The following is a 25,319-nucleotide window of genomic DNA, read 5'->3' on the forward strand; positions in this document are numbered from 1 at the left end:
CAGCTATTCCACTGAATATCCATCCTATAGACATTTCATTATCAAATTCATATGTTCAGTTCTTTCCACATGCTTCTGCTGTAACAACTATTTGCACTCTAAATTTTTGATATTGTTCACTGTTCTTTCTTTTTGTATTTATCTCTGAAACCATTGACATTTAAGGATGTTACAGAAAGCATGATTGTATTAAAAGGTTGTTATTCCCACCTTTTATGTATAACACTTTTTTTGTTACATGCCCAGTTCCAGCTTTTGTGTTACGTGTATATAGTGTTTGGCAGGTTGAACTTTTATATGGTTTTCCTGTCATGTCCATTTGGGCCTATGTCACATCTTACAAAACTTTTTGTTTGTTTGAAAGCCCTCAGTCAAGAAACAGACTTAACCCCCCAATACCCCCAAACCTATTAATTTAATAATAACACACAAAACTATGTACATCTTCAAATATTGAAGTTTTACCCTTGTAATAGGAACTAATGTCCCAAAATGATAGCCACACTCAGACTTGAGTTAACCTAAAATAGTATATCCATGCTAAGATGCATTGTGCAGCCTGTGCTTCTAAGTGCTAACTGTTTTTTTCTCTTTATCAGATTGTCTTCATGGAGCCATGAGAAAAAACAATTTCTCTTTATCAGATTGTTTCCGTGGAGATATGATGGCCAGATACAGAACTGCATACATTCATTTGCTAGAAAAAAGCCTGATGATATTCCATATTCTTTTTCATTTACTTGCTCTCTTAAAACTTGTTACTCTGTCAATCTAGGGTCCTTAATCCAGTTATTCCCCCATACAAGAATAAAAAAGCACATTCATTTTTCTTTTGTCATGCTCTTTTAACCAGTCTTTCTTTTAACATTGCAGTGCTTGCATTTCTTAACACTGAACAGGAAGAAAGAATGGGAAAACAGAGGAAAAGGAAAGAGCAGCAGTACCTATTTACAATCCCCATTACACTTAAATGACTCTAAAACTTTTGGATGGCTACAAAGAAAACCATACACCACAGAAAAAGTACTATTAAGAGAAAAAAATGTCTTTACTTAACTTTCTCCCTTTTCTTCCCCTCCTCAAATCATTTTTCTGTACATTAATGACATGAAGTAGGGCATATACATTTGAGTCCCCCCACAAGTCCAACAAATTCTGAAAAAGTCTAATATTTCCAGATTTTCTTTTTCTGTCATATTTCAAAAATATTTCAAAAATATAATTATTGTGTTGTAATCCCATATTAAGTTACCGGTTTTATTGCTGATCATTTCCATCTCCCACATCCTGTCTTTGCTTCATTTCCAATGTACTCTTGATTCTTCTAGTTAATTCTCGTGCTTCCTTCCATCTCTCCATCGTCATCTGTTGAAACAGTGGAAAAGGTTTCACAGCTCACTTTTTATTGGACAAGCTTTTATATTTTCTCCTTAGCATGTACTTCATCAAAAAATGATTTTTTTGTCCCTCCAGAGAAGAATACCTTGAAGACAGCTGGGTACAACAGTTTGAACCTCACACCTGCATCTTGACATTCCCTGAATAGTGGAATGACTTTACTCCTCTTCTGCCTGGTATACAATGAGTAATCATTCTCCGCAAACACATTCATCTCCCACGTTTAGTGTTTTGTCCTTCTGCCAGAGTTTTGTCAGAATCAACTCCTCCTGCTGGTAAGGTTGTACCTTTACTATTAAAAGTCTAGGTTTCTTTCTCATAGCCAGGTTTAGAGCATTCAGATGATGTGCCCTTTCAGCTAACAACTCCTGCTGTGGAATACCAGTCCAGTTGCTTATTTGTGCTTTCATAAAATTAATGCAGTCTGTTCCTTCCAGCTTCTCTGGTATAGCTGAAATTCTCAGATTTTCAATATGTGCTCTGTCCTCTAACTCTATTTTTTTAAACATCTCTTCCTGAACAGTCTCATATTCAGCCATCCATTTCTTCATTTCAACCTCTGAATTTTGCAGCTTTATCACCTCATCTGAATATGTTTAAAGCTTCTTCCATTTTTATAGCCTTTTGTTGTTTGTGTTGATATACTCCATCAGCGTTTTGTTTATTTTAACCAGGTTTGTTTGCGGTTGTCTTGTATCTTGCTGTAGGTTACTGAAAGTCATGACTGGAAGTTGCATCGCCTTTTACTAAATAGCTGCAGAACTTTCCCCAGTCAGTGTTTCTTCCTCACTTTTGTAGCTGATTTTTTTTTTAGGTACTCTGTATTTTTCTTCCTGGCATCCAGGCTGTACACTTACTAGCCAGTTACTTAAATTTACCCATAAACACAAAAGTCTACTGGCCTTCTCTGTTGAGCTTCAGTTTTCACACTGGGCAAGCTAGAGTCAAGCTGGTACTCATTGTGCAGCCATCTTTGAAGTATGGAATTTATCTTGTGCACTCAAACATGAATATATATTGTCTACACCCATCCAACAAGCCATATCACTGACTATTTCACTATAATCATTGAGCTACCTTTTAAAAGACTGCCCTCTCAAATGATATCTGCTTTTGGCCTTCACCTTAAATATTTGATCACAAAGAAAGTGAAATAATGACCACGGTAATGCATTTCAGCCTGCTACTGTCATTGTTAGCCCCCACTCTTTGCCCTTGTAAATAAGGGTCTATGTCATATATTCGAACGTCCAAAATGTCGAATACCATATGTTCAAGGCCATATGGTTGACATTTGGAAGTTCAAATATAGAATTAAAAAAAAGAAAAAGAAAAAAAACACCTTAACAGTGCAAGCAGGGGGGAAAGCCCCCCTGCACCCCCCCCTACTTAAGTATACCAACTCCGAGACCGCACTTCAGTGCAGAAAAGGGAAATTCTCCCATTCTGCACCATACGGCTCTGTTAAAATTCAGTCTTCGAACACTTGAAATGTCGATCATATGGTCTCGACCATATCACATTTGACATTTCCAGTGTTCGAAGATTTAACATAGACCCGTAAATAAGTAATAAAGAGAGCTGTGCTTCGGGCAGAATGCAATTTTTGCTACTACCTACAGATATACCACATGTCCTGACATTTTTTTAGGAAAACAAATATACTGCAAGAGGAATACTCTCCCTGAAGGTCTGAGCATATGCACCACTTATTTTTAGTCAAGTGACTCAAAATTGCTGAGTAAGTACTAAGATCAGTTGCTGAGAACAGCCAGTTTTGGATGTTTACCTTATAGTAGCAGGGCATGGACTGAGTAACCATTACATGTTACTGTGTTGTGGGAAGAGTAAGAAATCATGCTGATGAATAGCATAATATTTCAGTTCTGCATTCAAATAGCCATTCATTTTAATGGGAAAATGTGGAATAATTTGTTTTACTAGTGCTGTTTATATACAAGTGAGATGATAGCTACATGGTTTTGCTGAGGATGGGAGGTTTTTTTTATTTTAAATTCAGAGTTTCACCAATTAAAAAGGTTAAATCAGAGTTATTGTGAAACCTGCAGTTTTGGTGGTACAGAGATAAATTGGGACCTGTGGGGTTAGTGATGCTACAAAAGTTGTGGAAGGAAGGTGTGCCTTAACTCATTCCCTCCAGTAGAGCTCTTTTGAGTGTGTACCTTTAACTCCTAGTGGGCGTGGCTTCAACATTAAAAAAATTGAAGTTATCACCTTACATTTTTAACAAATACCCATTGACAGAGGTCATATATCAATACAATTGTGTTTGCTTTCATGTATGCTTCATGATAAAATTTTCCGATACCTTGTATGTAACATGGTTTTGGAATTATTAATGCAAATATGAACAGGCAATATTTGACGCCTAGAGGAACAGTAGGGTGTAACTGCAGGAACGCCTGGAGACGTCACTCGGCTGTAATGATGTCCCAAATCCATATCAGGTTTCTTGCAAAGGATGCTGTATAAAATCATGGAAAAGAACTGTGAATTATTAGAGAGAGGATCTGAAACTTTGCAGCCTAAATTCAGTGCACAATAATGTCCGTTACAGCAACATATTAAACGAGTATGTAGCTGAAGGGGATGCAGTGGTAATGACAGTAGTAGTGAGCAGCATTAATGATCAGTGCGTTGAGGCACTGGAATAGACCGACAGAGTATTGGCACGCACTGAAGGAAGCAAAAGGTTTTACAATCCCTTTGTTTAGACATCTTAGCAGTTTTGGAGACTTCATTTTTGCCAGGATCTCTTTAAGGCAAAAGTAGACAAAAGATGGTGCTTGATCTTTTCCAGGGGACATGCATTGAACAACTATAGGGACATAGTATGCACAGTATTAAATAGTGGTATGAAGTAACATGCACAGAATGAGATTCTGCAGATTCCGTATGAGTTCTCTATTTCAGAAGTATTGAGAAATGGGAGCTAGACCATGCAGTTTCTAGATGCAAGGTAGAAAGCATCCAGAAATATAAGAAAGTCTGTTTTCACAGAAAGGTTGGTGGATAAATAGAACAGTCTCCCTAAAGAGTTAGTAACATCAGAAATGGGAACAGAGTTTTGGAATGTTTGTAGCATAAGGAATCTGTAATGTTGGGTGCTAATAAAAGGTGACATTTCAACTAGTATCTTCATCTTACCCCAAAAGTAGGGAAGATAAAGACTCTATATACCAATGGTCTTTATTAAATTCTGTGCTTATGTGAATGGTGGAACTTGGTCTGTATTGTGACATCTGAGTGGGTTTGTCTTACTCCTGATTGTGACTGCTAACAGTGTACTGGTCATGGTACTGTGAAGTAATGCTGGATTGTGCAACTGGAAAACTTTTCCAAATACTGCAAGAAAACAGCATTTTTATCTGAAAATTATGCTTAGTTTAACATTGTTAACATTCTCTTACACAAATTATTTTAGTAATTCATATTTATGTCTTCCTGATGATGCTTAGGAACCGAAACTTGCGTATTTATTCATTTCCTGCTCCCTTATTTGTCACGTAATATAACTAGTTAACAACATATGTTTTATTTTGCAAGTTTGTGATAGATGCCCTTGTAAATGTGCTGTTTTAGAGTAGCTTGTCTTGTAAACAGAATTCATAGCTATTGTATCAGTCTGAATGAAATTAGGGACTGCAAAATAGACATACATAGTTGCTTTCTTTAATAGAAAATGCATGCATATTGCGCATAAATGCATATATTTATTTACATATTGTAGATAGGATTGGCCCTTGTGGGTGCATGCCTGTTTTCAGAGGGACCTGCCAGAATAAATATCATTGTGTAACTACATATGCAACTGGATCAAGCGCAATCAGGGGAAAAACAGTAAAGTTATGAGTTAATTATATTAATAAGAAAAGACTTGTGTAGATATAGTATATTCATTCTACCCTTTTTCTTTTTTAGTGCTTCATTTGACAAGGTGTCAGACATAGACTTTCCCTTGAATAACAGTGAAAGTGTAAGTATTCTTTGACATGTACATGTTGTTATTTTTTTAATTTGTTCTATGGGTGTGCATGCATGAGGGCATCTTGAAGCTTAGCTGAACAGCTTTGCATTCATAGAACCAAAATGGAAGTTGGAATAGGTTTTATTTCCACCACTTCAGGAGATGCCTCAACAATGGATGCAGTACCTGGGCACATCTTTATTGTGCCCTTAGTGATGATAGTTTTTAAACGCCTTGATCCTGTATTCAGGGTGCAGAATCCTCCTCTGGTTGTTGCACAGTTTTCCTCAGCCAGAGCTAAGGGATACACAAGCACTCTCCATATCTCTAGTACCTAGTGTAGCTGGTTCCCTGCAAGTTTTTTACATTTGGGATTTCGTCTTTGAAGATCTGTTCTCAGCACAAGTTCTTGGTTTCAGTAGATTCTATACTGAATAGTGTATGTACTGATGTTACACTTTAGATTTAGGAATATGCACTCAGTCCCACATTCAATATATTCTGTTCTTTATAAACATTTCAGATTTTATTTCTAATATTCATCTTAGACAAAGCCCCCCATTCTAACCTAAAACAGTTAAATGTTGTGTTTGTTCCTGTGATTGATCACCAGTCAGGGCTTGCACCAGTTCTGCTTTTACTTGCCTGGCAGAAGAGGACAACTCTGAGTATCACAAGAGTACATGATTCATCCCAGCTATAAATTGATGAAACTGTAAGTATGAGAGCTTGTGTAACTTTCTCATATAATGGCCGTGCTAGAGAGTAATTGATGCACAGATCAGTAGAAATGTCCCTTGTGCATTCCCAGATATGAAACAGTGTCAGAATAAAAAAAACACGACTGTACAAGCACATCTAGTCATTGTCCAAAGCCATCTCAGTCCTGTGGCTATCTGCTTCTTCTCGACCTGCAAGTTCTCCCTCAGCTGTAGAATATTAATCTTGTGCTGTTCATTGTCTAATGTTCCAATTGGAAGTGGATGAAGCATTCCGTTAGTATCTACCATTGAGGATAAAGCCAAGGGTTTGAATGCTACCCATCTCATGCTGAATCATGTTACTGACCACTGTTCATGCACAGACTGAAACTTCTAGTTCTCCAAAAACAGGAGACCGGTCTGGTGGACCCCGGCCATAAATAAACTATACAACAGAAGGAGGAAGCTACTACATGACAGAGCAAAATCCGAAAAAGGGAAGGCATCTCTGATCAGTATTAGCAAGAAACTTCGATCCCTCATAAAATCATCAAAGGCCAGTTTCGAAAGAAAAATTGCCCTAGACACTAAAGATAATCACAAGGCCTTCTTTAGTTATGTCAGGAACATGGGCGGAAACTCCCAGATATGCTCTGAATTGTTGCATAACGGTACAAAATATACCGAACCTACAGACATAGCCAACATCCTGGCAGACAGATTCAGCGCAAACTCCCCACCCCCTTCCCCCCCAAAGGAGCAAATGCCTATCCGAACTGAATGTAACCTCCCTGACATCACAGATGCACAGGTGAAAGCTGCCCTCTCCAAAGCAAAAAACACAGCATCTATGGGACTGGACTGTGTCCCAGGCTGTGTCTTACATGAGCTCCAAGAAGAACTGAACCTTCACATTAAGTCACTGTTCAAACTTAGCCTTACTACAGGATATGTACCCAAAGAATGGCGTGCAGCTACAGTGGTCCCACTCCACAAAGGTGGTGCTACAACGGACCCCGGAAACTATCGCCCCATAAGCCTGACTAGTCTGGTCTGTAACGCTATGGAGCGTATTATCATGGAACTCATAAAGACATTGGGAACCTCCAGACACTGGACCCTACCCAATTCGGCTTTAAGGGCAGATCTTGCCTGTTAAACCTAGTTGATTTCTTTGAAACGGTTACCAAAGCCATGGATGAGGGCAAGGTAGTCCACACAGCCTACCTGGACCTCGCAAAAGCCTTCGACACAATACCCCACTCGGGCATCATAGATAAGCTTACCAGCTTAAATATCAACCCCTATATCACAAGATGGGTTGCAAACTGGCTCAGAGATAGAACCCACATGGTCAGAATCGCAGGTGACATGTCCGAATCCAAACCAGTTACAAGTGGCATCCCACAGGGCTCAGTTCTGGGACCTCTCTTCGGTATATACTTCTCTGAGGTTCAGGCTAACATGGGGGGATAATGGCTGACAAAGTTCGCAGATGACTGCAAACTGGGGGCCATAATCGAATCTTCAGCTGACACAAGCATCCTCCAAAAGGTCTCACAGAGACGGATGCTTGGTGTCAGAGACACGGCCTCAAGCTAAATGCTAAAAAGTGCATCGTCATCCCCTTTGGGAAAAACAAGGTGCCCACAAATTACCACATAGGTGGTAATCAATTAAGTACGGAAGAAGTAATTAGAGATTTGGGGACCAACGTAGATGGTAATCTCTCCTTTGATAATCACGTTGCCAAAGTGGTTAGAAAGACCTTCTATATAGCCCACCTTATCACGAAAGGGTTCGCATCTAGATCAAGAGAGGTCATTGTGTCCCTCTGCTCGTCACTCATCAGGCCCATAATTGAATACAATGTCCCTTTTGGGATGTACCTTACCCGACACCTGCAGCAACCGGAGAGACCCCAAAAGTACCTCACCAAGAGGATCATGGGCTACAAACAGATGTCCTATGCAGCTCGACTAAAGAAACTCCAGCTCTACTCAGTTGCTTACCGCCTGCTCAGAGGCGATCTATGCCTGATGTACAAAGCCATGTCAAACCCAGAATTAATGGACATGCTCCACCTCAAAAAATCCAAGTCCCTTAGAGCTACACGCTCCAGGGACCTAAACCTCAGCACAAAAATAAATAGGACATGCTGGAGGGACAGATTCATTTCCCAGAGGCTCCCCTCACTCTGGAAGAGAATCCCGATTCATGTTAGACATAGCCCCTCGCTGACCCTCTTCAAGTGAAATCTGGACGCGTGGATGGGAAATTGCAAATTCACCCCTGGGATCTCTTCTGTGTCCCTGCTAGACAGAGGCACAGTAAACTAATCTTAAAAGGGTACCTTCTGTGACCTACTTTACAGAGGCACAGTAGGCTAATCTAATAGGGAGGTGGAAGCCAAATACACTCTGGCTAGGCTTATAAATGCCCTAGGGCAGATAGCCTAGTATCTACCTATGAACCTGCACATGTTCCAGAGACCACAGATTTCTAAATTGTTTCCAGATGTGGGCAGTCTGGGTGAGTGTGTGTTATTCTTGGTCAGGCTGGGCTTCAGGGCCCATAAGTGTATCACATATTCCCAGTTCAAGCATTTTAGGCTAAATTATAATATACCTTGCAGAACTCCCTGTTTTTATTTATCAAGGAGTCTCTGCAGAAGTCTCTTTCTAGGATTTCCTCAGTGAGCTTCTGTGTTGTCTACTGTGACTGTGCTGATTCTTTGGCTAAAGCAGCAGCAGCACCCGAGATGTGCTTACAACAGATGGCATGGCTCAAGTTCTTATTCTTTAAAGCACACCTGAGGCAGTCTATTCTGGATACCCTTTTCCATGTGGATAATGTCATAGAACGTCTGCAGAGGAGGAACAGAAACTGCCCCTGGGTGTCTCTCTCTCTGTCTGCTTCCCATTCGTTTCCTTTCTCACTGCTTTTAGCTCAGTACAGCATTCAAAGAAGCACGGCTGATGCAGACAGAGGATGGTTGTAAACAGGTAGTCTTGTCTCATATAGGTAGTCATTCCAAGTATCCTGGAGATGCAGTCTGCTGGTGAACTCCATTTCAGTCCTCACTAACCCTCAGTACTGCACATGGGGGTGAGGAGTTTTCTTAATTTTTACTGAGTTTGGAGAACCCTCACCCTAGATCAGTATGTTTTCAGATGTGGTTTCAAATAGCTGTATCTTAAAGGCTCATGCCTATCATGGTCTCTTTTTAAGGATATGTACTGGAAAGTCAAATCTCAAAATCAAGAGTGAAATATTGCAACAGAAACATCTAAACATGGAAACAAAAGAAGTGTACCTCAGTTAACTGGAAAAAAAATATTTTTCTTCAGGGGAGCTGCACCCCCAACCCGGCTACTTTGTTCCCACACTACCATTTTCTAAATAGGCTTCATTCAGGGTTGCACAGACATGGAGATGAGGAAAAATAGTAATGAGCAGCAACTCAACTTTTCTGTTCCTTTTAGTCATCTAATGTCAGAGGTGGTAGTAAAAAAGTTATTTGCAGCACAGTAGAGTTTGATGTAGTGAAGCACCAACACCTGTAAGATTTAATTTAATGTTATGAAGGTTCAAGTGCTGATAAAATGTTACTGAGAACATCAGTGTTCCCCTCTAATCTGCTGATCTCCTGGAAGAGGATCAGTTTGAATTCCACCAAGGGGCTATAAACACCCCTTTCCTCTTCTGGAAAGGATCATAGGGTTTTATCATCTCTTCCTTGTCCTAGAGGACATGTGGGTAGGGTCCACCTCATCATGGATTATAGCAGCTTCAGCAGGAAAATTTAATACATTAGATTTGAATGCAGACCCTCAAGAGTCATACTTGCATCACTGGACATTCTGACATATGGGTGTGTGCGAGCCTGTCATTAAAGGATCCTGCTCTTTTTTTTTTCTGATGTGTTTACTCAGTATATTTCCAAGATTTGATCATGGTGATGAAGGTCTTGCAGGAGGAGGCTGTCCCAGTCCTGCTTGGATGACTGTCTTCTGGTACTGCTTTCAAGGAACTGCCTTATACTGTTTCTTTCTTGGATTTTGCATGATTGCAGGCCCCGGGGGTATTAATTCTTTTGCATATAATTCTCTCTGTTGGTATGATATTAGATGCTTGTCATTCTGAGTATGGGGAGAGCCCAGGAAGGCATTACCTAGATATTCTGGTTGAGGTTTGAATGCTTCTTTGCTCTTATGATGGCCATTGTGTTTGTTTTCCTGTTTGCCTGTCTTTAAGTTAGGCTGCTATAGTCAACATAGATCAGACAGTGGTTTGCAAGGACTTTACATCTTCATTGATCATCTTTGTTTAGTAGACTTGTGCTTTCCAGTCTTTGACTTGATGCAAAGCATACTTTGTTTAATATCCCTTTTTGACATTGAGCATGTTGCAGATTGACAGTGGATGTTCTACTTGGAGAGTAGGAATGTGGTAATCTATTTAAGAGATTTCCTAGTACTTGGGAAGTGGTATCTCCAAGAAACAGTTTCTTGATGAAGTGAAACGCACCAAAGAATGACCTTTTTGCATCGGAGAATGGTATTTTTCACCTGTTCTTCTGAGTTTAGCAAGGCAGGAGTAGCTAATAGTTGGATGCCTTTTCTCTGCACTGACTGTCTTTTACTCTTGTAATTCTCCTTGCATATCTGTTGGGGAGAGAAAAAGAGAGAGAGAGAGACCAGAACTCGTTAATTTGTCTGTTGGTGGATGAGAAGTGTATGACTTCTGCCTCATGAGTCTCTGCTAGTTTATAAGACTGTGTCACTGCAAGCCAGAGGAGTTTGCCTTAGATTGTGGCAACAGCTGGCTGACTTCATCATTAGGTCTGGTTTCTTTTTTAGATCCAGTTGCATCTCTTGATGAGGTCTCAGTAATCATTGAGACTGCTAGAAAGACTTCTCATCAGAATTCATTTACTGAGTTGAAAATGTTTCATCGTATTTGGAAAAGTATTCTCTTTAGCCTGTCAGTAAGGGTTGTAGATGATTCATCATCATTGCAATGTTAGTGGTGCAACAGGTAGTACATTGCCCTTTGGTGCAAAATCTATTCCCCCACCAGGTAGATGGTTTGCTGACATTGGAGTGTAGCTTAATGAGGGTGCTGCACACACAATTTTTCATATTTATATGCAATGTTAAACAGAGGTCCCATCTGCTTAAGTTCATGGTAGTTCAGGTAGATGTGAAAGATACCACAACACCTATTGAAAAGAGTAGGGGGTCTTTATTTACATCCTTTTACATTATATACATTTTACATTTATAAATTTGTAAATATGCATTTAGAGTTATATAATTGTTTAAAGTGATTACATTTTCATATATCTATACATTAGTCTATATATATATATATATATATGTGTGTGTGTGTGTGTCTGTGTGTGTATTTATTTAAATATATATATATATATATATATATATATATATATATATATATATAGCTACACGCACACACATAACATACATATTTTTTTAATTCAACCCTCACTCCTTTTTCCATAACTGTAGTCTAATCTTTTTAATCTTGATGTTCAGTTTTCATTAAACATAATATCTGATGTTGTCAATCTTCATTCATACTTGATGAATGGGACTCTGTTCCGATCCTCGGAATTGACTTGGCCATTATATATACAGCTCGCGCCAGCCAAAATAACCCTCTAGCTAAGACTCTACCTATAATGCCCCACTCTTCATTATCTTAGATCTCATTTGCCGCTCTCTCAGCAAGACGCATCAGCCGCTTTCAGCTAAGACCTTAAAATTTTCTATATTTAAGGTAATTCCTTATTTTTTCTGCATCTATCTATATATATATATATATATATATATATATATATATATATATATATATATATATATATATATTTTACCTCCAGGCTAGTTGCTCAGCATAATGCATCCAAAATTATCCAAGTGCAACTAACTCTGGGCAAGACAGCAATTCAAATTGTAGCTTGCTACAGATCCCCCACCATGCCCCAGGATTCCCACTCCTCATTTCTTGATGCACTGGAAAATTAGGGTACAGCCTAACACCCTAATAATGGGCGATTTCAACTACCCCACCATTAACTGGGAAAACTACTCATGTACCAACTCTCTTACTCAACATTTCCTGGAATTCATAAATTCCAACACCTTGGATCAAGTTATCCATACCCCCACCAGGGCAGCAATATCCTAGACCTGGTCATTACCAACATGGTCAACCGGTGTTCCACACCAGAGGTCAATTCCTTGTTGGTCAGATCCGACCACAAGCTAATCACGCTAGACAACCACATCCCGCCTCCACCCCCCCATTAGGGAAACCACCATAAAAAAAATTCTCCAAAGCCAACTTTGCGCTTATTAAGACAGAAGTGGCAAACTTCACGACACCCATGCAGACGGACAGTAGAGGTATGATTGCTGAATCCTACACAGATGCACTTTATAAGCACTTACACGAGTGCATGGATCATGCAATCCCTAACAGAACAAAGATGCTATCCTCCAAAAAAGGAAGCCAATCTGGTGGTCCCGTGCCATAAACAAACTCTACAACAGAAGAAAGAAACTGTTGCAAAAGATTAAAATCCCATGATTGGAGGAACTCCCTGGTCAGCCTCAGTAAAAAGCTGAGCTCCCTCATAAAATCCTCCAAAGCTAGTTACGAAAACAAAATCGCCACTGATTCTAAAGACATCCACAAAGCATTCTATAGCTACGTCAAGAATCTCAGTGGCAACACTTGGATCTGCTCTGAGTTACAGCACAATGGCACTAAATAAATGGAACCAACTGATATTGCCAACATCCTGGCAGATAGGTTCATTGCTAACTTTACCCCCCACCCCCTAAAGGGCCCATCTCTGTACCGGAAGAATGCAAAGTTCCTGTAATCACGGCTGCACAGGTAAAAACCACACTTTCCAAAGCCAAGAACACAGCATCCATGGAACCTGACAACATCCTAGGCTGCGTTCTACACGAACTACAGAACGAACTGGCACCCCACCTAAGTACCATGTTCAGTCACAGCTTCACCTCAGGCTTTGTGCCCACTGAATGTCGCACAGTGACGGTTATCCCACTCCACAAAGGGGGAGCCACCACAGACCCCGGGAACTACCACCCCATTAGCCTGACCTGCAATGCTATGGACCGTATCATAATGCAACTTATAAACAATGACATTGTTGATCTCCAAACTCTGGACCCCACCCAATTTGGGTTTGTAAAAGCAGATCATGTCTCCTAAGCCTGATAGACTTCTTTGAAGCGGTCACCAAAGCTGTAGATGAGGGTAAGGTGGTTCACACAGCCTATCTAGATCTCGTCAAGGCTTTCAACACCATCCCCCACTCTGGAATTATAGATAAACTCACTAAACTAGGTATAAATTCCTATGTCACAAGATGGGTTGCCAACTGGCTCACTGACAGAACCCACACTGTGAAAGTAGCAGACTCCAAATCAGACTTCAGACCAGTGACAAGTGGAGTGCCACAGGGTTCAGTCCTGGGTCCTCTCCTGTTTGGTATCTACTTCTCAGAAGTACAGGCTAACACAGAAAGTCTTTGGCTAACGAAGTTCGCAGATGACTGCAAACTAGGAGCCATAATCAAAACTCCTAATGATGTGGACATCCTACAAAAGGGCCTCACTGAGACAGATGCCTGGTGTCAAAGCCATGGCCTCAAGCTCAATGCCAAAAAGTGCATTGTCATCCCTTTTGGAAAAAACTCTGTACCCATGAACTGCCACATAGGCGGTAGTCTACTTAACACCGAAAGTGTGATGAGACCTTGGGACACAGGTGGACAGTAGTCTCTCCTTTGATAATCACATCGCCACAGTAGTCACAAAATCCTTCTACGTGGCACACCTCATCACAAAAGGTTTCTCATCCAGGAAAGAAGAGGTAATTGTTCTCATCAACTCATCACTCGTTAGACCCATTATATAGAGTACAACGCCCCTTTTGGTATGTACCTCACAAGACATCTATAGCAACTAGAAAGGCCGCAGAAACACCTCACAAAGAGGATTACCAGCCTCAAACAGATGCCCTATGCAGACCATCTAAAAAAAACTCCAGCTTTACTCCTTCGCATATCGCCTACTCAGAGGCAATCTCTGCCTAGCATACAAAGCTATGTCAAACCCAGAGCTGTTGGACATGCTCCACTTAAAGAAATCCCAGTCCCTCCGAGCTACATGCTCTAGGGACCTAAACCTTGTCACCACAATAAACAGAACATGCTGGAGGGATAGATTCCTGCCCCAGAGACTTCCCATACTCTGGAACAAGCTTTCTACCTATATCAAACAAAGCTCCTCATTAGCGCTCTTCAAGAAAAATCTTGATGATTGGATGGGAGATAGGAAATTCACACCGGGGATCACTTCCTGTGGCTCTGCTCGACAGGGGCACAGGAAAATAATTTTTTTGGGTGGCGAAAGCCAGGGTACATTTTTGGCTAGGCTTATATAGCCCCTAGGGCCAATAGCCTAGTACGTACCTATATAATTGTTTCAGCTGTGTGTTTGAATACTCGACTATATACCTTTGGTAATCTCCATTACCATTGTTGGTAACTCCTTCTCCTGCCTTTCTTACCTCTTCTGGTAATTTTTAGTACCATTGTTGGTGCCTGTCTTTCTTTCTTTCCCTTATACCTTTTTGGTATTTTCCACTACCATCATAGGTAGACCTACCTGTCCTTGGTGCATGTGTGTGTGTGTGTGTGTGTGTGTGTGTGTGTGTGTGTGTGTGTGTGTGTTTAGCGATAGTTATATTTAAGTACTAGTTATTCAAATGGCAGAAATACATAAAGGCACTTAAACAGTGCCAAGACTGTGGAAGAAAAATGCCCAGTTCTGATGGGCATCTTTCGTGTGCTCATTGTCTAGGAGCTCCACATTTCAACCAAAATTGCAACATCTGTCAGGCCTTTAGTAACCGGGGCTTGGTCGAGAGTTGAAATACGCTAATTTTAAAGTGCATGTTGAAAACTACTTTTAGCATAGCCTTGCCCAAGTCTGATTCCCCTCTGAAATCAGATCCTTTTAAGAAAAAGAAGAGCCACTCTGTACCTCTGTCTCCCACGGCACTTGTGGCCCAAAAACATAAGGCTCCGGTTCCAACTACCTCCTCAGAACTGAAAGCAAAGGTACCGAAGCTACAAATTCAAGAATCCTTGGCACTGACTACTGCTACTATGGTGCCTTTGGCACCGGCATTTTTGGCTTCCGTCTCTGTGCTGACTTCTCCAACTGGGCCTCAGCAGGCTTTACCCCACCCCCTTATTTTACCTAAATTCAGTTTTCATTCTTTACTTCTGTTCTCTTAATAATCATGTTTAATCTTGTCCATATTTATACTATAACTATTCTTAAAGTTTCCCAAAACATTTTCTGTAGTTTATCCCCCAGTTTTTAACTCTGTTATGTAGACTGTATATGTTAAAAAGACATTATCTGTTTCTTCTTCACCACAATATAGAAAGTCTTTCACTTTTCTTTTTGTGGGACATATTTTATTTTACTTTTTTTTTTTTTTTTTATTCACAATTTCCATGTAAAATCTTGACAAACATTCTGACTATACAATTTATTTCGTTAACTGCTTGATCTTTCATTTGGAATATTTTCCCATGGATTAGCAAAATATTTTCTCAGTTTTTTTGCACCATGTTTTTCTATCTTCAATCTTTGTTTTCCACATTTTTATCTTTTGTTGATAATTCTCCATTTCCTCATAACATTCTTTACTCTCTTAGTACTTATTTCCCATAATTCTTCATACTTGTTTAAATAATGACACTAAAATCACTTTTTTTAATATAACCATTTCAACCCCCTATATAAATTTAATAACACGGCATATACTATTGGATTTAACATGCCTAATCCTCCAATTCCTCTGTTCAGGGTTTATTCTAGATTCCCATATAAAGGAAACACATTTCTAACAAAAGCTTTTCATATATTCTGGGAATCATAACAACTCTTGATAAGTATGCTTTGTCAATATGTATTCCTAAAATTGATGGTTCTTTCATAGAAAATTGTATACCTACTGTTTTATTACATCTCCCATTCCTTTGCTTTTCTCTTTAAAGACACGACCATTTCATTTAAACAGTCAGCTAAATAAATTATATCTCCTTTCATCCATTCTCGTTTTTATCAGTTATAGTAATATCTGTGTATGACAGCATAACTGGAATTTCAGCATCTGTATGAATTACATGCTTTGCATTCTTTTTGTGATTAAATTCACTGACTATTATATTCATAACTAAAGCAAATAAAATACTGCTTATAGGACATATGTGTCAATTTCTTTACTTAACCATTCACTAAGACACATTATTAAACACCGTTAAACATGCTTGCTTAATTTTACTGCTAATATTATACATTTCTTTTATTTCCACAGCATACCATGTTGTATTTAGTCAAACTCTGTATTAATATCACTTAAACTAAATTTAATATCTTCTCTTTACACTAAGTTTATCTTCTCTCCTTTTTAGAATTTCATCCCCTATTTCTGTCACTATCAGTAGTAGTTCTTGATATCCTTTTGCTTTTTTGACATGTACACTTTCCTCCATTACATATTTCATCTTATTCTCAAATCTTTTCTGTATTATTTTCATAAGTATCTTATAGTCTGTGTTGTTTAGCACTATTGGTCTCCAATACTTTATATCTTCTTTTTTTCATATAAGGTTTAATATCCCACTACGTAATTCTTTGATGTAAACCTTCATTCAACCATTCATGAAACGCACACATACTGTAAATATTTTTCTGCCATTCTTCCACATTTTTATACATTTCAAATCCAGTTCCATCCAGACCAGCTGCCAGTTTTATATTTAACTGTTTAAACACATTTTCTAATTCATATAACATAATCTCTTTTATAGTCTTCCTTTTACTTTTTCTTTTTCTTACTAAACAGTTATTCCATTTAACTTACAACAGTTTCCCTAATCTGTTTTTTTATTACCTTTATATTTCATTTCTCTCCTCACACTATCCTCCTCCTTCGCTAACTTGCTTAAATGTGGTGATATCTTTTCCATTCTACCTTGTAAAACTGTCTATGTAATAGTTCCTTAATTTTATCATAATTTGTCTTGTAAATTTTTTTTCATAAAATGTTGTCTTATTCTCTAAATTCTCTAACACATCTGCATATGTTTTAACATATTCCTGCTTTTCTTTCTTATTTTACTGTACCAGTGTAAATAACTCCCTTTGTATTGTCTCTTAAAAGTAATCCACCATTCAGACCAACTGTCATAGAACACTTTCACAGTAATGTGATCCTTCCAAAATTTAATAATTACTTTCTTTTATTTTTCATTCCATTCTTTTTCATTTATTCTTTTTATACCTTTTTCTATATTTATGTATTCTGTATTATTTCCAACCTTATTGCCAAATGATATGAGAAAAGAAAAAAAAATGTTGTAGTTTCTTATTCCATTATACATAGTCATTCTAATACTATAAAATAATCAGTTTCAGGTTTTGAAGCATTCTATATGTCTGTGGTTATCTATTCTCTATGACTTCCATCATTTTTGACATATTTTCCTCTCTTCATTTTATTCCCCCATGATTCACAGTTAGTCTCCTGCAATTGTAATATGCATATTTTATTTTATTTTATTTATTTTATTTTACATTTAACAGGGTTAGTCCAGCTGAGCTTTTGGCTCGTTTTCAGTGGAGACCCGGGGAGAAAAGCTCCTCGGAGAGATTTAAAAAAAAGAATAATATTTACAAATATTTACAAAAAAAAATTAGCAATATATAATTTACATTCTAGAGCATTACATTTGGATGCTGTTAACAAGTAGCTGTTATTAGCTTAGTTAATGCTAGACTAGGTCATTACAGAATTTGTATAAGAAAAGGGAGAAGAATATTGCAAAGGGACAGAGAGGTTATAGCCAGAGAGACTGTGGGTTAAGAGCATGGAATGAGATAGACTGGGGAGTAGAGGGAAAGATAGAAGTTATAGTTTAGGAAATAGCATGGAATGGAGATAGTTGAAGATTAATGACTAGGATGTGGGAACTGGAGTAGGGAAAGCTAGGGTAAAATAGTTTCGGGGGGATGGCTAGGGTCTATGTTAGAACATCGAAGTTTCAAAACTTCGAATGTTCTAATATCGACCCCTATTCAGCGAAAGCTGAAAACATCGAACATCCTAGGGAAAAAGTTTGCTGTTCCAAAACACACACACACAACACAAGCACACCAAACAAACCGCAATCCACACACATACACCTAAAATCTTACACCTAACCCTACACTAAACTATACACACACCACTAACTATCCACTTACCTTAACCCAAACCTTAAGGTCTGTCACTATCGCACACTCACCTCACCCGCGCCCTAACCCACCTACCCTTCCCTAAACCTCACGTCCACACAATCGCACACTTACCTGACCCGTGCCCTAACCGTAACTCACCTAACCTGCCCTAACCCTCACGTGCACACATACCTAACCCGCGTGCCCTAACCCTAACTCGCCTAACCCGCCCTAACTCTCATGTCCATGCAATCGCACACATACCTAACCCGCACCCTAAACCTAACTAACCTAACCCGCACTCAGTTGCACATTTACCTGAACCCGACCCGTAACTTTCCACCACAGCTCTGAAAATACCGAAGCCACAGAAACAGAGAACCGAATTCTTTCCCTAGGAAGAAATTTGTTTTACTGTTTCGATATTTTCAGCTTTCGCTGAATAGGGGTCGATATTAGAACATTCAAAGTTCTGAAACTTCGATGTTCTAATATAGACCCAATGGCTACAGTGGCAGGACCATTTCTTCATCCGGTGTTTTTTTTGTGGCTAGCTTGATGTGTTTTGTATGGTTAAGGGACCTAATTTCCAGGGGTAGTTGGTTCCAAGCCACAGTAGGGTTATAATTGTAGAGTAAATGGCCTGTTTCGGTATTAGGTTTGTAGATTTGTAGCAAGTCTCGGCCAGAGCTGAGTAGTGTCCTGTTTGGAATATATTTAGTTATTATGGAAGATAGGCTGAGGCAGAAAGAGGGTAGATAGAGGATTGAGTGAATAATCTGTAATTGATGTAGTAGAAGCAGATGGGGGAATTCTAGTCAGGTCAGTTGCTTGAGAGATAAGCAGTGGTGAGTCTTGTATGTGTGATTAGCTGCAAATCTAGCCACCTTAGTATAGGTAGTTGTGAGTTTTGCAATGAGTGAGGTGTTAAGGTTAGTGAATAAGTGACAGCTATATAAGAGGTTGGGAAGAAGAAATGCATGGGAGAGTGTTATTCTGGCTGTGTTGGTTAGATATCATTGATTCCGGTAGAGGAGACCAAGTTTCTGGTGTGTTTTTTTTTACAGTATTGGTAATGTGTAGATCAAATTTAAGCTGATCATCAAGTGTAACTCCCAGCAGGTTAGTACTGGGTTCGGGTATGATGATGGTGTTATTCATAGATAAGATGATAAATGTGGTTTTGCGATTGGAGAGGTTCTTGGGGAGGAAGAGAAGGAGCTTTGTTTTCTTTGGATTGAGAATTAGTTTATTGTCACTAAGCCTTGCCTCAGTGGTGTAGAAAGATGCCTGTGTGGCAGAGTGAAGGTCTGATGTATTATCTGCAATAGTGATGACAGTAGAGTCATCTGCATATTGTACAAGTGTAGAGTGCAAGGCAGAAGTGTGTAATAGATTTGTGAAGATATTAAAGAGGAGTGACTCAAGTATGGATCCTTGAGGGACTCCCATAGACACATTGAGTGGAGGAGAGAGAACAGATTGCCATTTGACAGCTTGCTGTTGATTGGACAGGTAGCTAGAGAACCAGGAGATAGTGGAGAGAGAGAAATTCAGGCAGGAGAGTTTACCCAGTAGGAGATGATGGGAGATGATGTCAAAAGCTTTGGAGAGGTCTAGGAACAGACAGGAGACAAGTTTATTGTTGTCACGGGCAAGGGCTACAGTATTGATGAAAGATATTAGTGCAGTAGAGGTGCTGTGTTTGGGACAGAAGCCATGTTGAGTATTTGTGAGAAGGTTTTCTTGTAAAAGGTAATGCATTACTTGCTTGTGTATGCATTTCTCTAGAATTTTTTGAGAGAGGAGAGAGTATGGCATTTGATCTGAAGTTAGCCATATCAGAGGAATCGCCACCTTTATGTATGGGTAGTGTGAAGATTTTTTTCCATAATGCTGGGTCATAAGATTCAGTGATAGAGCGGTTGATGAGTATAGAAACTGGATTTTATTAATATCTTTAGAAATAAATTCTCCCTTTCTTTACAAGTCATGTAAGCGTGTATAGCTATAATTTTATAAACCTTTCCTAGTCATCTTAAATCTATAATTGTTAATCTTCCCATTTTAACTAATACAAAATCTAGAATCTTCATTACTCTTCTACACAATGACTGCTATTCCTGAACACAGTTTATTCATTCTCCATGTTCCATATTATTTTCCCATCCTGTATTTTTTGCCCAGTCTTGTCTTCATGTGTCAGAAATCGTACAGCCTCCAAAATGTCATCAGCACACTTGTTACAACATTCTGAAATCTTTACCCTTCTTGTGTTTTTTTTACTGTTTATATTAACTGAAAGAATCCTTAAATTATTCCTTTCTCTGTACCTTAATTTAAATATTTTCTTCCTGTACTGTCTTTAAAATTTGTTATCTATTTGATTTTGTCTTTTCTTTTATATTAATACCTTTAAATTTCTTTTTTTCTATCTTATTGTATTACCAGTAGAATATTTTCTCCTTACTACTACATAACTTCTATTTTCTTTGTCACTAACTTCCAGTTTTATTTCTAATTCCTCTCCATCTTTTTTCACTCTCCCCCTTAAGTTTCATCTATTTCCATCCTTCATTTCTGATTTGTTCTTTGTCAATACCCTGATTTACAATACTTGATTCATTTGTGTTTTCTTTGCATTCCATCCATATATGTCCATTTGTTTTACATCTGTTAACATTCAAGTTCACATTTCTTTGCTTCATGTCCTGTTTTACCACATATTTAACATTTCTTTTTATTACAGTTAAGTAAATGTCCTTCCTTCCCACCAAAAACATTTTTGGTTTCCCCCAGTATTTTACAGTACCTTTTGTTGACTTTAGCATTTATGATGCTTGGAATGTGTAAAATTTTTCCGTCTCATTTTTAAAATGACATTGCAATCCTATCCCCAGTCCATAAACCCCTGTTATCGTAAACGTCTGAAATGTGTATTACTTTACAAAAATTCTTAAATTTCTGTTTAAAGTCTATCTTTCCACCTCTGTTCAAAACTGTATATATATTTACTTTTTTCTCTCTCAAAAAGATGCTTTAATCACATATTCATTCCATGGATTGTTGTGTTTCCTACTCGAAAACCTTTCCATTCCTTGTGCAGTTTCAAAAAATTTAAAAAAAGGTACAAAATGCCCCCTTTAATCAAATGTAAGCTCTTAACTCTGTTTTCACTGCCAAGGGTAAAATTACATTGACCAATACCTCATATCAGTTTGGCTCCCAAGTTATTTTGCTTTGTACTCTTGTCTCAAACTTTCTTTTTGAAATGTCTTCTTTTCTTCTCTTTCTGTCTGGAGTCATCACTGTCTCCACATAAGTTTTCTTTAATCGTATACTTTCCCTTTTGACATCCACCTCCTGCGTTTTTCCATAATGTCCACCACCGATGCTCTATTTTCTGGCACCCACAAATCAGATCCTTGAGTAAATCATCCTGCAACTGTCCCGATTGGAGGGTTGTAACTATACTGTTCTCGCTGATGGACTTCTCCATTTCACCAAATAACTACTTCTGAAAAAAATTTCCAAGTCCTCAGAAACATTTACAGCAACTTTTCATTGAGCTGGCATTCACCTCCACTCCTTTCAATGAGTTCCCCATCTTGTGCACCATCCTCCCAGCCACCGCTGCCATAGGAACAGGTTGTGTGTATATATTCATGAGTATCAGTAGCAAATAGGGGAAGTTCCGCTATGCCCTGGCCAGATTTCCCCTAGTAGTTATAAATACCACCTTGAGTCTCCCCTGAAGAGGCCACTAACGTGGTGGGATTTTCCCAGTCAACAGAAGATAAGTCAGTGCTGCAGTAGCCTAAACTGTATGGGTTATATCCTGCCACAGATATGAGCAGCCAGCATCAAAGCCTTAGTACACCTTTCATGAGCCCTGATTGCTGAACGATGTTATGGCCACCAAACCTTCAAAGCTTTCTTGCTGCTGAAGTACATTCTCCTTGCAGATGTCCTTGCAGATGTCAAGTGATCAGCTGTTGACTAGCACTTCAACAAGGCTGGGTAGATAAGTACCTTTTGGGAGTAAACTTTTTACTTATCCTTTTTCTGGGGAAAAAGTTTACTTTTATCAAAGAAAAGTTATTTAGGTTAAAAATGTGTTTTTAATGGTTGTCACTGAATAGTTTAGTCAAAAAATTGAAAGATGTTTTAAAAGCATTTTTTCTGAAAAATTTACTTTGTGTAGAAAAACTTAGATAGGGGCCTGGGCTATTGTTTAGGGACTGTCATTGAATCTGTTACCTCAAAACTTCCTGTAAGGAGATCACTTGTTCAGGCTCATGCACCCTTTTTCGGGCACTCTTTGTTGCCTAATCATGGAGCTGGCTTTGGGCTCTTTGTTTCTTCCCTCCCATGTCTGTAAGTAGAAACTTTCTAGGGTGTTTTCAATAGTCAGGCAGGCTTCCTCCCTGCCACAGCAGCGGATAGATGACTCTGTTGTGGCCAAGTCTGGCAGCTTATACTGCTCATTGTCTTCTCTTACTCTAGCTGGTATTGCTTCTGATAAAGCTACTAAGGACTGTGAGTTGCCATGTCTTCTGCAGCTATTGGGATGTCCTTGTAGGGAAAGGGAGATCCCCTCATGTCTGTCTCAACAGATTGAGCAGTCTGTGTTCTATTGTAAACCCAACCTTTGGTTCCTAATTCACATGGAAGAGCCCTGTCCTTTAGTTGTTTTTTCTAGGAAGTCTCCTAGAAAGAGAAAGTAAAGTTAGGGATCACCCTTCTATTGTAGAGGGAATGGACAGCGAAGATCAGTTGGCTTTTGTAGAAAAGGCGTGTTTCACACGTGTCATTCTTTTAATTCTGTACTTCTACTGGACACAATGAAAAAAATAATTTTCAGATTGATTCCCAGTATGATGGAGAATTGGACAAGGATTCCTTTTCTTTAATACCTTTGCCTCACGAGGAGAAGTGGGATTCTGAGAAAAATGTTTGTTCAGATTTTCCACCTGAAATTCTTCTAAAACTACAGCCACAATGAAAGAAATGTTTCAGTTGGAACTATGTGAAATCCCAGCATCTCATCAAAAGTATCATGACTTTATTACAGTTTGATTTTCCTCAACCTGTAGTTGTACCTCCAGTTTTACCAGCGTTTGAGGGTGTGTTTTTGACAGCATGTAGTATGCCTATCAATCGGCTTCTTGCCTTTAAGTCTAATAGATTCTAATTTCTCCAAATATACAATTAGCTTTTTTCTAATCCCAAATCAGATCCTACAGATAAATCATATGTGGCAAAAGACATTGTGAATACTAACCCTATTTTCTCTGACTAGGATAGGAAATCTTTTGCTAGATTTGGGAAAAATGTATATTCATCTTCCACCGTAGCCTTGAGAATTCCAAATTGTCAGGCTCATATGTCTAAGTACATGCTTGCTTCTTTGGAAAGTATAAGAAAGTTAACTGCTAGCCTTCTCTATTCAGATGTTAAGGCATCTCTGAATTTTTAATTGCTTTGATTTCACAGTAAATCAAACACTCTTTGAAGTGTACTTATGTTTCTGCCGATGCTGTATGCTTATGATTCTGCTACTTAATCAGTAATGAGAATGTTGCTTGTATACATGCTCAGAATTAACAAGAAAATGTTTAAAGCTGAGATATTGAATGCTACCCTAGATAGGAAAGTTTTGTTTAGACCTTCCTGTGTTGAGGTCTTTAAGATTTGATGAAAGAGGGAAATAAATTTCAGTGGATATCTTTAGATTTTTGAACCCTCCCTGCCAAAATTTACCAATAATTTTCCTCCTTGTTTTGAATCCTTTTATAGGAAACAAACATTCTCAGCAAAGTAAGGCATGTTGTATTTCAAAGCAGGGAGGCTCAAAAAAAGAAAAGGAGAGCATTTCATAACCACTGACCATCCAAAAAAACAGATGACTGGGTGCTGTTTCATTTGATTACCCACCCTCACAGCCCTTTAAGTCTTTCCCTTGGTCTACATCCTTGTTTACCTCAGTGGCTTCAGAATACCTCAGGTAAGTGGGTTATCAGAATCACTTTAGGGTATTATTGGCAGTGGGCGTCTCTTTCCCCTTTTCAAGGGATTCCACCTCCTCCTTATCTCAAAAACCAGATGTCCCTTTTTTTCTCCAATCCTAGATCATGCGCTGTCTCTCGGGGACATAGAACCAGTCCCCTCAGAACAAACATAGAAAAGATTTTTTATTCAGGAATCTTTTTAGTGCCAAAGAAATAAGCAGGTACCTGGAGACCAGTTCTACGTATTTATTTTCTAAATCTTCTCATTCAAGTTTTGAAGTTCAAAATATTTATCTTTGTCTGTTACCCTTCAGTCCTCCTTCCTCTTCAATCTCTCTGTAATGATAGACCTTAAAGAGCGTATAAGATGTTTGCATCTCAGTGATGGAATTCCAGACTACTATAAGAAAAGTACTAGCACAACTAATACATTTACTTTACGAAAACTCTTTAGCTTATATAAAAATAGGTTTGTATATTTCGGAGTCAATTTTGATTTCTAAGGGAACTAAGCAAAGTTGCCCATTGTCGCTACTTCTATTTAATTATGGAACCGTTTGCAAACTATGTAAGAGCGAGAATAAGATATCAAAAGCATAAAGAGAAATAATTAAATTCTAAGATCTTTTGCTGATATACTTTTGACTTTAAACGATAATTCTCTTAAGGCTGTTTTTAATGCAATAGAATCTTTTCAGAAAAAATCTGGACTTTTGATGAAAATAAAACAAAAATTTACATGTAAATTTCAGTACTTATGATATGGAAGAAAGATATTCTAAATCTATTGTGGCAGATAAAATATTTAGAGAGAACTTTCATAGAAAACATTAAGAATATAATAGATGTAAATTGTAATAGC

General features: G+C 38.5%; 1 protein-coding gene across 1 annotated transcript in view; it reads left to right on the plus strand.

Annotated features, from left to right (window-relative positions):
* The window catches only part of PPP6R3 (protein phosphatase 6 regulatory subunit 3), a 3,115,682-nt gene that overhangs the window by 2,288,476 nt on the left and 801,887 nt on the right, over positions 1-25,319 (plus strand). The window contains exon 17 of the mRNA XM_044065977.1: positions 5,341-5,395. Within this exon, the coding sequence (XP_043921912.1) occupies positions 5,341-5,395 (55 nt within the window). The remainder of the gene's footprint in view (positions 1-5,340; positions 5,396-25,319) is intronic.

This window comes from Protopterus annectens, chromosome 3.part0 (assembly GCF_019279795.1).
Source record: "Protopterus annectens isolate FY-2018-M chromosome 3.part0, PAN1.0, whole genome shotgun sequence".
In the NCBI taxonomy this organism is placed as follows: Eukaryota; Metazoa; Chordata; order Ceratodontiformes; family Protopteridae; genus Protopterus; species Protopterus annectens.